The 16,460-nt window shown below is 45.3% G+C and overlaps 1 protein-coding gene across 1 annotated transcript in view; it reads left to right on the forward strand.

The window, feature by feature from the left end:
- The window catches only part of PEPD (peptidase D), a 168,177-nt gene that overhangs the window by 123,313 nt on the left and 28,404 nt on the right, over window positions 1-16,460 (forward strand). The window contains exon 11 of the mRNA XM_083370686.1: window positions 7,503-7,580. Within this exon, the coding sequence (XP_083226812.1) occupies window positions 7,503-7,580 (78 nt within the window). The remainder of the gene's footprint in view (window positions 1-7,502; window positions 7,581-16,460) is intronic.

Below are 16,460 nucleotides of genomic sequence, written 5' to 3' on the forward strand. Positions count from 1 at the left end.
TCTTTCCAAGGTCAGTAAAAATGAGGACCCAGATTGTTTGGGACAATATGCTGACTCTGTAAACCGCTCAGAGAGGGCTGTAAAGCACTGCGAAGCGGTACATAAGTCTAAGGGCAACTGCTATTGCTTTTTTGGATGCTGCTGTTCCCTGCCTAAAGGCTGGTCATGTTCTCTGGTTGGGTTGGATAGTAATGTCCCTCAGATGAGGAGGTGGGTAGGTGCTGTTGCAAACTCCAGCTGCTGGGCAGATTTGGTCTCTGGCAAGATAACAAGAGTGCAGAACTCTGAGAAAGAGCATGATTTCAACAGTACGAAGCTACATGGCAAAACAGAGTCAGGATTGGCTGGCAAGGGCTTTAAATAAAGATGCCAGTTCCTGCAGAAATAAAGAAAAGCAGAAAAGAGAAGCTTTTTCCCCTTCTCACTTAATTTATGGCGCAGTAAATGATTCCTGCCTTCTTTGAAAATGGGCCTCTGTGTACAGGTCTTTACGAAACTACTGCATTTACTTTTAGCTTCCCCTAATATGGTTGAAAAGCTAGCCTGTTGGCCCAGGGGAGTCTGCACAGAGGTTGCAGCCCTCCAAAGACAGTTGCAGACCGCTGGGATAGTTTATTTCAGACCAGTTAGGTCTTCAGCTAGACGACCGGGGGAAAACTGTTTTAATCCTCTACGTGCCTCTTCACCATCATGCGACTGGAAATCTGTTCACAATGCAGACTGATAGTTTTAATTTTCTAATTCACAATTGCTGAGGTAAATATTTTATTAGTTTACCAAAATATAAAACAGAAATAACAAAGAACAATAAAGGTAACGGGGAAATGGGGGAAGAAAATGGTAAAGGAAAAAGTGTAGGGGGAAGGGGAAAAGAGAAGTATTCGATTTCCGACTCCTTTCGGCATAGTAATATAAGGTAATAACATAAAACTTCCGTTTTTTTTAACTTTTATGTAATAATGCAGGCAGTTCTCAACTTAGGACCACAACTGAGCCCAAAATTTATGTTGCTAAGTGAAAAATTTGTTAAGTAGTTTTGCCCCATTTTATGACTTTTCTTGCCGTATTTGTTAAGTGAATCACTGCAGTTGTTAAATTAGTAACCCGGTTGTTAAGTGGATCTGGGTTCCCCCCATTGACTTTGCCAGCCAGAAGGTCATAAAAGCTGCTCACTGCCACTGTCATAAATGTGAGTCAGTTGCCAAGAATGTAGATCATGTGACCGTGGGGATGCTGCAATGGTCATAAAGCGTGAAAAAATGGTCATAAGTCACTTTTTCTAGTGCTATTGTAACTTTGAACAGTCACTAAGCCAATTGTTTTAAGTTGAGGACTACCTATATAGCCATTTCCATAACAAGAAACCTTCCTAATCAGCAAAATCCAAAATTATTTTTTCTTTCCACCTCAAGCACAAAGTCCAAAAGCGGTTTCCAAGAATTTCCTAATTCCTAATCGAGGATGGTCTTGACCAGGGGTAGGCCACCTTGGCTCTTTTATGTCTCGTGGACTTCAACTCCCAGAATTCCTGAGCCAGCCTGGCTCAGCTTGGAAACTCACTCTTTCCCCTCAGCATGGCTGGCTCAGGAATTCTGGGAGTTGAAGTTCACGAGTCATAAAAGAGCCAAGGTGGCCTACCCCTGGTCTTGACATTAGCCAGAATCCTGTGAGCACAATATTGTACACTTCAGCCCCTCAGACACCAGAGTCCTGATGCAAGATCCCATGTTGGCTATAGCAGCCCCTCGGACAAAGGCTTTACAAGAGATCGGATTGATGTTCAGGTATGGCTGCCTCGTGGATAAGTCTGGACAGAGGCAGAGGAGGCTTTGGACGGACTTTGGAATCCAGTTTAAATTTTCCCTCACTTATTCACCCTTTCACAACCTGGCATTTGACACAGGCTCCAACACATTTGAAGGTCAAGAGACTGTTGGAGGAGGTTAGAAAGTTTAATGACAAGATTATTTCAGGCACTCGGGATCGTCTCTTATTCGTGAATTAAATCTGGACATAGGTGGATTTTTTTTAAAAAAAAGTACACTGCTTTCCCTTCCTATTTCAAAGACGCTTGGTGAAATACATTTTCTTTTCACTTTAACCTTGCTTGTGCTACCTTATGAGTCAGGCTAAATATGGTTTTGTTCAGAACGTAGAGTCCCCTTTTTAAAAAACTTCATGCGTCTCCAAGGTAAAAGCCTCCATTTCTCACTGTTTCACGAAGGAGGATTTTTCCTTCTCAATTTCCTCCTCCCGCCATTCTTTGATTTGCAAGAGGTCTTGCTACCAAGCAGGGAGCATGATCTTTCATTCTTCAATAACTCCGACTCGCTCAGCATTTTGAGTGTGTTGGCTCATTGCAAATTAAAAATGTGGATAAATAGAAGGGTGTTGTGAATCAGAAGGCCAAATATTCAGAAGATCAAATCGGGCATATTAATGAAAGAATTGTGTTATATTTGTGGATAGTAGATGCTCCTTAGGAAAGAAAAATCCTCTTGTGAGCCAATACAAATCTTGGTTGTATAAACAGAGGCATAGAATCAAAATCATTACTATTGCTTTATAAAGCCCTAGTAAGGCCACACCTGGAATACTGCATCCAGTTTTGGTCACCACATTATAAAAATGACGTTGAGACTCTGGAAAGAGTGCAAAGAAGAGCAACTAAGACGATTAAAGGCCTGGAGACTAAAACGTATGAAGAACGGCTGCAGGATTTGGGTTTGGCTAGTGTAAAGAAAAGAAGAAATAGGGGAGACATGATAGCAGTGATCCAGTATCTGAGGGGCTGCCACAAAGAAGAGGGGGGTCACGTTATTCACCAAAGCACCAGAAGGCAGGACAATAATCAATGGTTGGAAACCGATCAAAGAGAGAAGCAACCTGGAATTAAGGAGAATTTTTCTAACAGTGAGGACAATTAACCAATGGAACAGCTTGACACCAGAGGTCCTGGGCGCTCCATCACTGGAGGTTTTTAAGAAAAGACTGGATGGTCACCTATCTGAAATGGTTTATGGTCTCCTGCGTGAGCAAGGGGCTGGACTAGATGACCTCCCAGGTCCTTTCCAGTTCTATTCTGATTGATCCTGCAGCTGACTTCCAAACTCTCCACCTCACAGACTCTCATACTTTATTGGCATATGATAATGATAATGATAACTTTATTGTCACTTTGAATGTACACCAATCGGCATACATCAAAATGAAATTTCGTTGCATACAGCTCTCAAAGGGTCACCACCTCCGATATATACTCCTTGTTCGGGGCCCACTCAAATTTCACATTGTCCATTTTAGTCTCTAGGGAGTGAACGATGACACACAGGACAGATGGAAATGGGGCTCCATGTGGATTAGCCCTCAAGTTAGCTTGTATTCTGACAACCTCGCCTTCTTTCCTTTTTCTGATCCTGACTCTTCCACCCTTTCCTTAAAGAGGCCTTGCTTCTTTTCGCCCCTGGAGCACGCTGCTGCCGCCACCACCAACTCCTCCAAAAGCCTCTCTCTCTTCCTCTGGGCCTGCCGACAGCCTCATCCAGTTCCTTCACTCCATAAGCTCCAGGTCCTCTCTGCCTCCTCTGGAAACAGCCCTGATTTGCAATACAATCCATCACTGGGCCAGCAGTCAGATCTTGCTGCTGGCAGAACAAATTCAAACAGTGCCAATGACTTTTAACGGTCTCACCGAATTATTTTCGAAACATTTTGATCATGCTAGCTCTGTAATGGGAATTTACCTTATGCCAGGTTGCGTAGCTCAGATTCTCCAAAGTTTATTACCTCTCTAAAATGTATGGGCCTTTTTTTCTTCATTAGCATATCCCTGGAATACTCCTTGTCTGCTAAATCAGGGGTCCCCAACCCCCAGCCTGCCAAAAATTGGACCACGCAAACAAGTGAGGCCACATTCACAGGATGCAGGCACCACGTAAATTGACACCCCCTCTGGTCCATGGGAAAACCTCTCTCCGTGGAGCCGGTCCCTGGGGCCCGAAAGGTTGGGGGCCGCTGGGCTAAATTGTGTTGGCATTTATAGTGTGTTTGCAGAGAGACTCACATATGTTTGCTTTAGGGAGACAATCTAAATGATTTTTTTTAAGCCAACTAGTCAAAGCAGCAAAATAATATTTCTCAGTGGATCCTGGATGAAAAATGCATGAGGAAAACAATGGCAGAGATGTTTTGCTTGTTTGTCCAGGAAATGTGGATCTTGGGGAGCAATTAAACCTTTGGCGCTTCTCTTATGGAAGTTCTCCCACTTTTCTTGGAAAGTTAATTTGTAGACTGTAAACTAGTAATTTGTACAACCTCCTTAACCACTTTTCTGTAAGCCCTTTGTTTTAGAGCCTCTCTGTCCAGAATCAAAGCAGTCTGGAAAACGTTACCCTTAATTGAGATGCCGAAGTTTTTGTTGTACTATGACTGGTTCCAATTTCTTTCTTTCTGATGAGCTCTTTAAGGACTGGAAAAGAGCAGCTCCTAGTTTTCTCTGGACTGAATTGGCTTGCAGTGAAACTTGGGAAAGATTCTTAAGACTTTTACAGAAAAGACATTAGGCTAAAACGGTAGCGTGTCCAGATTCAAGTTGAGCAAATGCTTCAGATAGAGGCTGGCTTTCCTCAGTGTGCCAGACTGAAAGCATCTTTGCCTCTTAAGGTCCCCGTCACCAGCATAGATTCCAGGCCCGTGACAATTCACCACAGCCAACTTGCCTCGGGAGATTTGCTGTGGGACTAACATCAAAGAAATGGCGGAATGGTATCATTAAAGAAAAGATGCAAAAGGAGGGACGGAATGGAACGTGAATGACAAAAATGAAAATTAGTTATTTGGAATAATTAAATGGATTTGTTAAATTGTCCTGTGGCGAGCTGTCCTGCAGCAAGTCAGCCACGGTGAGTTGGCCGCGGCAAATTGACCGTGGCAAGTTATCCCATTCCAGCACGTTCCCAGGTCGGAATGTGCCACTGAGCATTTTTTCCTGGAAAAGGGCTTCTTCTCCACCCTAGGCTGGCTAGAGGCAGCCTGGTTTTGCCTTAGATGGGGAACCGTGGGCTAAGACAGCAGTGCTGGTGGAGTTGGGAGAAGGCATTCTGGAGCAACGAAAACTGTCTTCTTGCAGACAGAAGACTAATACATACGGGGAGATTCAGAGCACAAACATTTCTCCTGGTATGCCAGCTATTTGACTTCCAGAGATTTTTTAAAGAAGTAAAAGAACAACTTAAAATAAGTTTCACCCCAAAATGTTCATTTTACAGCTTAAAAATCTAACACCCTGTTCTTCCAAACTCACTTAAGCCTATTTTGGTGCCAATACCTAATTTGGCATGTTTCCTATCAGGCTGCTGCTGAGGGGTAACAGGTTGTCCATTCCTGATCTAGTCCAGCTGTGGGCAGGCTTCCAAACTGGAAGGAGAATGGTAGAGTCGTGGTTCCGACAGACAGAGACAAATAAAGCGGAACTCCGGGGCTTGCAAGTTCCTCAAAGAACCTGTTAATTGATACAAAGTATCAGCACATCAAAAGGGAAACTGAGTCTGAATAGACACGTAACAATCCCCAATACAAAGTTAAGAAATCCCACCACTAAAGCTATGTGAGCTACTACATCCCCCAATACATCTCCTTGGCGGGTTTTCACGAAACGCCCAGCCTGCAGTCCCGGGAGCAGCCGATGACCTTGGTTCCCATGGGAGAAAATCTTTTTAGTTTAGCGAATCACCTGGTAAAACCCCCTCCCTCTGTGCTAAGTGAGTAGGGAAAATGGCTGCAGCCACGCGCATTTTCAAAGTTGACAGGTAGAACTTGTTGATCAGATCAACAAAAGCAACATACATCCTTGTGAGTGGCCCACCCATCCTACAAGCAGCCATCCCTCTCCTGCTGGCACACAACTGGCCTTGGAGGAAGTCATAAGTCTCAGGCCGTTTGAGCATTTTGTCTTTGTGACTCAGAGTTCTGCTGCAACAGTCCCTTACATACGTGACCATTCGCTTCCAACCTGCGTGTTCCCTGGCAAGATATCAGCCCTAGTAAAATAGTACATAATTTGGACCTCTAATAATGTTTATTCAAGCAAGAGCATTTGGCAGGGCCCAATCGCTCTCCTTTTGCCCCAGCTTTCCGTGCAATGAGTTTGCCCACCTCTTCAGTTGATGGAGTGGAAATTCCAAACAAACCATCAAAAAAGAAAGAGAAGAATTAAACAACTTTATACGACAGCACGGAAAAAAGTGACTTACGATTATTTTTCACACTTATGACCGTTGCAACATCCCCATTCAGAAGATTGACAACCGATTCACATTTATGACGGTGGCAGTGTCCTGGAGTCATGTGACCACTTTTTGCAATCTTCTGACAAGCAAAGTCAATGGGGAAACCACATTCCCTTAACAACCAGGTTACTAACATATCAACTGCAGTGATTCACTTAAGAACCGTGGCAAGAAAAGTCATATAATGGGTCAAAATTCATTTAACAAATTTCTCACTTAGCAACATAAATTTTGGGCTAAATTGTGGTCGTACGTTGAGGACTACCTGTAGTAACTTATTCTAAGTTTTGGGAGAATGTGGCGGCATGAAGGCTTAGTGGTTAAGATGCTGGGCTTGTTAGCTGAATATCCGACGGTCTGGGTTCAAGACCTGAGCACCACACCATGGGTTGAGCGTCCGTCTTTGCCTAGCTCGGGTGGGGAACGGTGGCCCCTTTGTGGCTTGTGGACTTCAGTTGCCAGAATTCTGGGAGTTGAAGTCCACAAGTCATAAAGGGGCCATCGTTCCCCACCTCTGGCCCAGCTCCTGCCCACCTCACAGTTCAAAAGCATGCAAATGCGAGTAGATAAATAGTTACCACTTTGATGGGGAGGAAACAGCACTCTGCGACATCATGCTGGCCACATGGCCACAGAAATGGCTTCGGACAGCAATGGTTCAGTGGCCTTGAAACAGAGATGAGAGCTGCCCCATATAGTCGGCAGTGACTAGTGGAGCAAAATCCCCAGGGATTTCTTTCCTTCCCCCCCCCTTTTATTTCCCTTAGTCAAAGTTTGCTTTGAAGGTTTACTGGTATTTATTTCCCTCCTGCCTGCTTTTCCTTTGTTTCAATGTCGAGATTGTCCGTTTAAGACAGCGGCTTCCAACCTTGTCTATACCCCGCACCCCTAGAACGCTTCTGATATATTCTCGCACCCCTTACAAAAGTTCGAAATAACGGCCAAGCATTATGCGTATACACTATAATTTTGAAAACCCAAGTTTTCGCACCGCTTGGAATAGCGTCTCGCAGCCCCAGTTGGGAACCCCCGGTTTAAGAGATCAAATTATACTATTTGGGGCTAATAGTTTCACCAAGCAGTAGAAAAGGGCAAAAACTGTAATGTTTGTTTTTTGCAAGATGTAATATTTTGTACAGATTTTTAGCATGTAATAGCTCTTTCATTCTGCATTGGTAATGCACATAACATTTACAATGTGTGTTGTTCTTTCAGTGGAGATAACAGTTCGGTTTTGCACTACGGCCATGCTGGAGCACCAAATGATAAAACCATTGAAGATGGAGATCTCTGGTGAGTGAAAGCCTTTTTGTCCTAACCTTCCAATCCATATTCCAATCCCATCGCCCAGTGTGCTCACACAGAGAAGGCCTCCTCAGGGTACCGTCAGCTAGACAATGTCGGCTGACGACCCCCAGAGGGAGGGCCTTCTCTGTGGGAGCGCCAGCCCTGTGGAACCAGCTCCCCCCTGAGCTTCGGATGGCCCAAGATCTCCGGTCCTTTCGCCGCGGCCTCAAAACACTCCTTTTCCACCTGGCTGACCTAGACTGACAGGGATTTTAATTATATTTACAATTCTAACTTTATTCTTTAATTTATTTCAAATTTTACTTTTTAAATTTACTGTACAGAGACCTTTAAGTTTTGATGTTGTTAGCCGCCCTGAGTCCCTCGGGAGATAGGGCGGGATATAAATCCCATTAATAAATAAATAAATATTTAGAAGAAAATCTTAGAAGGAATGCAAGTGTGGCAGCAGCAACAACATCAAAGCTACTCCATGAGCTGCATAGATTTTAACTCTTCATCATTTTTAGTTTATATTCTCTAATTTATCAACTGTCTTCCTTCCCCGGTCTTCCTGCAGAAAATCCTGTTCAGCTCTTAATGTTTTTTGCAGGTATTAGGCCTGTACATGGTCAAGTATATTTTTGCAGTCCTAAGAAAAATCTTGTTTTTTGAGCTTGTGGCTCTGTTGTTGCTGTTGAACCAAAAAGGAATCTAGGCCTTGTGTTCTTGTGGAACTGGGATTTAGATGCACATTCTCCTCTTCTGAACTCTGGTAACATAGGCAAAAGCAGTTCTAATGTTTTTTTTATTTATATCTCATCTTTCTCTTCGTGACGAAGGGAAACGTGATAAAGATTTTTTAAAATGATGTGAATGGCATTGAGAAGGCTCAAAAATTCCCGTGTGCAGAGAGTCCTCAACTTACAGCCATAATTAAGCCTAGAATTAGGGTTGCTAAGTGGGTTATCATATGACCACACCCAATTTTATGACTTTTTTTGTGGCAGTTGTTAACAAGCCGGGACCAACTTTCTCATCTGTTTGCCAGACAAGCCAGCACCTCTTTATAGATACAAAGGGGGGGGGTAGATTTGCGGAGGAGTTCATGGGTATTGAGCTCTCACGATCTCCAGGTCAGGTTAGAAAATAGCTCTATCTAAAAGGTTGGAGAGCCATCAGTGATCAATACAGGTGGTCCTCGTCTTACGACCACAATGGAGCCTCAAATTTCCATTGCTAAGCAAGAGAGTTACATGGTGGTTAAGTGAATCCGGCTTCCCTGTTGACTTTGCTTGTCAAAAGGGGATCACAACTTCCAGGACTCTGCGACCGTCGTAAATACATTCCAGTTGCAAAGTGTCCAGATTTGGATCACGGGAATGCTGGAACGGTTGCAAGCACTCAAAAGTTACTTTCTTCAGGGCCATTTGAACGGTCACTAAACGAAGGGATATAAGTTGGGGACTACCTATAGAGAGAGGATTCATTCCAGGGAATCCAAGGAAAGAGTACTGCTCTGCTGGCCAAGGGAACAGTGTGTCTAGTCCAGGTCACCACAAGACAAAAAAAGGGACGCTGAAGAACTGGACAGAGGGCAGGAAAGAGCAACCAGGATGCCAAAGGGTTTGGTGCCTCGTGGAGCAGCCATGTTTGGATCCAGAGACCTCAAAGGTGTCCAAAATCCAGGATCTCTTACGGGATTGAAATTTGAAGGATCTTCAGACTGCGGAGCCACCACAGCCAGCCATGTTCACGTGAGAGCATGATTTCCAACACTCCCTGCCCGGAATGGGACAACTCGCTGCGGGACAACTCAACAATTCAATTATTTAAAATAATTTTGAAAATAATTTTAATTTTTGTCATTCACATTTTATTTTGTCCCTCCTTTGGCATCTTTTCTTTAACTATTCGACTATTTCTTCGATATTAGCGTAACTCTTGTCCAGCGGCGAGTTGACCACAGTAAGATGGCTGCGGTGAGATGGCCGTGGCGACTGGGCCGTGGCGAGTTGTCCTTGACCCCCCCCTCCCCGCCAAGCTTCCCACAAGCGGAGTCCAGTCACTGGGGAAGCTGAGAGGAAGTCGGAAGTTGTTTCTGATCCCACTCTGCTTTTTTGCCTGCTGTGGTCATTCTCAGCTAACCTCGGACTTTTCTCCCGTGAAATAAAAATGTGCTCATTTTCCAGCCTGCCTAGTGAACATTCCCGTGTGCAAGTGTAGCTGTAACTTGCCTCTGTGAAGAGTTGCTACAGGCGGCTCTTTCCCCCTCTTCTCCTACTTGCCAAATCACTGGCTCCCGAGCAGAGATTGGGGGCACGCAGGGCCTGCTGCCAAAAAAAGGAAAGGTTAATTCTATGTTTTCTGCTCTTGCACAGCAATTTCTGCAGCTGCCTTTGCTCGTCTGGCCTACCGGCTGGGGTTACAGAGTTCTCCCACCAGTAACGGGGTTGCCTATTTAGGGAAGGGGGTTCCCAAAGCAAACGGGGGAACGCAAACGAGTGTCACGTTGCGCTTTTGTTGCAGCTCTCCTTGTTCTGCTTATGATCCTCCGAATAGCAAACTTCTTAGGTCGCTGGCAGGGAAGTGTTTTTTTCAGCTGCAAAAGCAAGAGCTTGTCACTTTCGAAATATGAACTGTAGAGCCCGTGGCTTGCGTGTTCCACTGCTCCCCCCGCCCCTCTCTAACAAAAGAGAAGAGTTGATGTCTCTTGTGCAGTGATTTGGCTGGAGGAGGCTCTGAAATTGAATTCTCTCTCACTCTCGGCATTCAGGCTGTGATTGTCCACAAAGACGGAGGGGGGCAGGTGGGGGATGGGTAGCAATGAAATTAAATTAACAATTAACCGGTGGAACAGCTTGCCTCCAGAAATCGTGGGTGCTCCATCACTGGAGGTTTTTAAGAAGAGACTGGACAGTCACTTGCCTGAAATGCTATACGGTCTCCTGGTTGAGTAGGGGGCTGGACTAGAAGACCTCCATGGTCCCTTCCAGATCTATTCTATTCTATTCTATTCTATTCTATTCTATTCTATTCTATTCTATTCTATTCTATTCTATTCTATTCTATTCTATTCTATTCTATTCTATTCTATTCTATTCTATTCTATTCTTATTCTTATTCTATTATTTCTTCATTGTTGTTGTTGTTAGCTGAGAAGTCGTGTCCGACTCATCGCGACCCTATGGACAACATTCCTCCAGGCCTTCCTGTCTTCTACCATCTTCTGGAGTTCATTTAAGCTCATGCCTACTGCTTCAGTGACTCCATCCAGCCACCTCATTCTCTGTCGTCCCCTTCTTCTATTGCCCTCGATCTTTCCCAGCATTAGGCTCTTCTCCAGTGAGTCCTTCCTTCTCATTAGGTGGCCAAAGTATTTGAGTTTTAGCTTCAGGATCTGGCCTTCTAAAGAGCAGTCAGGATTGATCTCCTCTAGGACTGACCGGTTTGATCGCCTTGCAGTCCAAGGGACTCGCAGGAGTCTTCTCCAGCACCATAGTTCAAAGGCCTCAATTCTTTGGCGCTCGGCCTTTCTTATGGTCCAACTTTCACTGCCATACATTGCAACTGGGAAGACCATAGCCTTGACTATACGCACTTTTGTTGCCAGGGTGATGTCTCTGCTTTTTAGTGTGCTGTCTAGATTTGCCATGGCTTTCCTTCCCAGGAGCAAGCGTCTTTTAATTTCTTGGCTACAGTCCCCATCTGCAGTGATCTTGGAGCCCAGGAAAACAAAATCTGTCACTACCTCCATTTCTTCCCCATCTATTTGCCAGGAATTGAGAGGGCCAGATGCCATGATCTTGGTTTTCTTAATGTTAAGTTTCAACCCAAGTTTTGCACTCTCCTTCTTCACCCGCAACAACAGGCTCTTTAGTTCTTCTTCACTTTCTGCCATTAGAGTGGTATCATCTGCGTATCTTAGGTTGTTGATATTTCTTCCAGCAATCTTAATTCCAACTTTTGATTCATCTAGCCCTGCCTTTCTCATGATGTGCTCTGCATATAAGTTAAATAGGCAGGGCGACAGTATACAGCCTTGCCGGACTCCTTTCCCAATTTTGAACCAATCAGTGGTTCCGTGTCCAGTTCTCACTGTTGCTTCTTGACCCGCATATAAGTTTCTCAAGAGACCAATAAGATGGTCTGGTACTCCCATCTCTTTAAGAACTTGCCACAGTTTGTTATGATCCACACAATCAAAGGCTTTAGCATAGTCAATGAAGCAGAAGTAGATGTTTTTCTGGAACTCCCTAGCTTTCTCCATGATCCAGCGTATGTTAGCAATTTGATCTCTAGTTCCTCTGCCTCTTCGAAATCCTGCCTGTACCTCTGGTAGTTCTCGATCCACATACTGCTGAAGTCTAGCTTGTAGGATTTTAAGCATGACTTTACTAGCATGAGAAATTTCTTCATTATTCTATTCTATTCTATTCTGTTCTGTTCTGTTCTATTCTGTTCTATTTGTTCATTATTCTATTCTATTCTATTCTATTCTATTCTATTCTATTCTATTCTATTCTATTCTATTCTATATTCTATTCTATTCTATTCTATTCTATTTCTTCATTATTCTATTCTGTTCTGTTCTGTTCTATTTCTTCATTATTCTATTCCACTCCACTCCACTCCATTCAGTCTTACATTGCAAATGGTGAACCCACAATTGACCAAAAAATATTGTTAGTCGAAATAAAACATATAAATGGGAACCAAAATGGCTTCCCACTTAATTCCCAGGACATGTTTCCAGGGCTCACCAATGCTGGATTCTTTCAGAGGGAACTGAGGCTCTGCTATTTGCAGAAAGACCTCCACGGGGAGTTACGTGGGGAGAAGGCATAGGAAGAGGATTCTGTCTGGTCCTCTGGAACTCATTCTTCAACTTCCTTTCAAGCTACCAGCCATGGCAGGGAGGAAGCAGATTTTTTTCTCCCACAGGAGGAGATCAGCAATCCCCTGTTTACAAGTGCATCTCATTAGGGAAATAAAGTTTAACTCGGAGCTGATCTGCTTCAGATTGGCAGTGAACTCCAAGCTCCGTCTTCCTCCAGAGTCTCCAGGAGCCAATCTGTTGTGCAATGTGGAATGCCTGCCACTTTTTCCAAGCGCTTGCCCTGGAATCTCTTGGCCTGACTGTCCAGACCCCAAGGCTGCTTCGGGGTATCACAGGCCATGCGCGCCTTCTGCGTGTTTGGAGTCGGAAGCTGAATGGTCCATGCGATCGTTGGCTGGTGGCCCTTTGCTGCCTTCAGTTCACCTGCTGCAGAAACTGTTGGCTGCCTGTGGCTAAAAATTTGCCCAGAATGTATATCTTGTCATGGTGGGAAAAGGGAAGGAACAATTTCTCCTCCCCTTCTTTGCACTTCTCGGTAATTAGAATCTATCCACGTGACTCTGGTGAAATATCAGGTGTGCCTAATATTTTCTCTCTTCCCTCCCTCGTCTCCTTTCCTTTCCTGCCATGCCTTTTGGATTGTGGGCTCAAGTAGAAAAGAGCCTTGGTGGAGCAGTGGGCTGATGCCTCCTTAAGTAACACCAGCTGCCTGCAGTTAGTGCAGGTTCGAGTCCCACCAGGCTCAAGGTTGACTCAGCCTTCCATCCTTCCCAGGTAGGTAAAATGAGGACCCAGATTGTTGGGGGCAATTAAGCTGACTTTGTAATAATGCCGCTTGGGGGGGGGGGCGAAAGCCCTAATAAGCAGGCATATACATAGAATGAAGGCTATTGCTAAGCACATTGATTTGTGCTTAGATTGTAAGCCACCCTGAGTCTTCGGAGAAGGGCGGGATATAAATATAAATGGGATTTTTTTTAAAAAAAGTATCTCATCAGAGAAGCCCAGCCCAAGTACCCTCAGACGGGTTGGACTTCAACCAATGGGCATTATGGCAGCTGAGCTGTAATGCATCTGAAAGGTATTCCCTTGGCCCCCAGGGTCAGCATGTTTCTGGTTTCGTCCTTCAAATCTTTTTCATCAGCCAGATCTTTTTCTATGGGGCTCAGACCCCCTGTAGCTGAAGGGAAGGAGGCCATAGGTTGGGAGTGAGGTAGACTTGATGAATGTTCCTCTACTAAGAGACCCCCCTTTTGGTCCTGCAGCTAAACCAGCCCTCAAATTGCAGGTTCACCCTCATTTGGGTCTGTTGGGGTTCCAAGAGAGTTGCAGGGATTGCGGGATGCACCCTCAGCTCAAACCCAAGACGGACTGGTTTGGGATTTGCCCGAGGGGTTGCATGATTGTGTCTGGGTGTCAGCCATCCCCACTTGGTCAATTAGCAGAGCAAGACTCTCAGTCTCAGGGCTACCAAAAGCATATTTTTACGAAAGCTGAATCTGGCATTTTGTGCCCAAAGCATACGGTCAACGTTCCTTTTTGGGACCCATCCCACTCCCCATGGTTATCAGTAAGTGTCCAATCATATTCAGACTACTTATTTCGCCGACAGTCCCCAGAGCTTGAGGGAGTGGCACTCAGGTGACTTTGGATGGCACAAAGATTTTTGCTTTCCTTTCCTCCGTCCCCCCTTCATGTCACCCCGTAGCTCCCTCTCCCCATTTCTCCCGACAGCCTGGCATCTAGGTAAGCAGGGCCGGTGCAACGGGATGGCAGGCCTGACACTGGGGCATTTCACGCCAGTTGGTTGGGGTCGATGACGGTTCTTTGTTTGAATCTTTCCAAATGGATCGGCAGAGCTCCTCTTGTGCTCCAGAGGGAGCAAATGATTCCTCCGAGCCCAGGATAAAAAGATCGCTTCTGCACGGAGCTGTTGGAAATACGGAGGGAGAAGAAATGCAGCCCATTTCGAAAGGGCACACGAGGGGCTCTTTTTAGATGTGCAGCCTGCCGTTTTGTGTAGTCCTGTCCTTTGTTTGCTTTTGATCGGTGCATTCAGGAGAAAATTCAACATTGTGTTAGCTAGGTTTGGTAGGTTTCCTGGCCCGAAGCCGATAGTCTTTTGCCGCTGTTGTTCAAAAGCATTTTCTTTTGTCGCAGAATATTAATATTGCTGGGTACAGAGTTGCTTGGAAAACATGTTCACATTTTATTTAGGCTTGGCTTTTAAAGAATTGTTCATTGCCTCCTCAGGTCTTGGTGCTCAGCAGCTTTTTATTAGCATTATTACTCATTAACAGTATTATGGGATGAAATGTGTGGGGTTCTCAGCGGGTCCCGCACATCTTAAAGAGTTTTGAAGTGGCATTTAATCCATGGTACTGTAGACTACCGCACACTCGCCCGCACATTTGCTTGGGGCTTTGAAGAGGAGGAAGGCGATGTCTCCAGAAAGGAGTATTTTTCCTCCCCGGCTGCTACCTGTTTTGATCTATTTATTAACTGTAAACTCAAGTCTTGATGGCAGCAGGGAAGCCAGGCCGCAGATCTAAGTGGACCGACATCATTAAGGGCTTTCTGACCTGCCAGTCGCCAGGAGTGCAGCGTACCTGAAGCGAGGACATGCTGGGTGTTACCTGCACACCTCTCGACACAGTTGCTGCATTAATCCAAGAAGAGGGCTTCCTTCCCTCGTTCTGGGTTGAGTCTCCCCAGTTCCCCAACTGCTCTGCCCACACAGAGAGAAATCGGAGCCCGCTGCCTCCCTCCCGCAGGGCTGGCAGAGATCAGGATGGCTCCAGGCAGCCTCAGAAGGCAGACGGGAATCCTGCTCTACTTCTCCGCGTTCTCCCTTGCAAGGGTAGCGTGCCACAAGCATCGGGGATTTGTGGCCGAGGGTGCTTCAGCGGCTGGATGCTGCTAAAGGCTGAACAGGATATCCCTCTGCAGTTGAAATGTATTGGCCAGTTATAAACTCCAGAATGTTTTCGTTAAAACAATGCAGCTTTTTTCCCTTTGTCAGAGAAGCTCCAAAAATCTCTGGAAACAACACACACACACACACGCACACACACACGCACGCATGGAGAGACACATCCTTTCTTTATTCCCGTGCTATGATTTATTTCTCCGGATGAGGGCACTGTTGCCTCGGAAAATGAAAACATTTCCTTTTTGTCCATACGCCGACTCATCAGATTCAGGTATGGATAAGAAACGTAAATTCCGCTGTCTGGCTTGATCATGCTGGGCCTTGTTGCCCTGGCTCAGGGGTAGGCCAGCTTGGCTCTTTTATGACTCGTGGACTTCAACTCCCAGAATTCCTGAGCCAGCATGGCTCAGCTTGGAAACCTCTCCCTTTCCTCTCAGCATGGCTGGCTCAGGAATTCTGGGAGTTGAAGTCCATGAGTCATAAAAGAGCCAAGGTGGCCTAACCCTGCCCTGGCTGGTGACCGGATGGGGTCATCTGTGAGAGATGCTCTAGTACCTTCCAACTCTATGATTCTGTTCCGAGAGGATTTCCCCCCCTCCCCTTGGTTTTTGTACAATAGAATCTGGAAGAGACCTTGGAGGTCTTCTAGTCCAGCCCCCTGCTCAAGCAGGAGAACCCATACCATCTCAGATAAGTGACTGTCCAGTCTCCTCTTCTTGGAAGAGGTGCAGCCAGGCTCCTCCTGGGTTTTTATTAAGAAAAAATTACATGCTGAGTTTTTGGCCGCCTTGTCTTTATGATAAATCAGGGCTCTTCAAACTTAGCCCTTTTATGGTGTGTGTGGACTTCAAGTCCCAGAGTTCCTCAGCCAGGCGCACTGGCTGAGGAATTCTGGGAGTTGAAGTCCACACGTCATCAAAGGCCTAAGTTTGAAGAGCCCTGTGATAAACAGAGAGAGGCAGTGCTTCGACTGAGGCTCCCTGGCATTTTGTACCCAACAGCATGCCGTCTCCATCTCTGGGCAAAATGGATAATTTCTAGATGTAGCTAAGAAAAGCTTGAGATACTTTCCTAGTGCATTCTGCCATCTTGTGGAGAGCTTTAAATAACTCCC

The sequence above is a fragment of the Vipera ursinii genome (assembly GCF_947247035.1).
Source record: "Vipera ursinii genome assembly, chromosome: 10".
NCBI classification, from domain to species: domain Eukaryota; kingdom Metazoa; phylum Chordata; class Lepidosauria; order Squamata; family Viperidae; genus Vipera; species Vipera ursinii.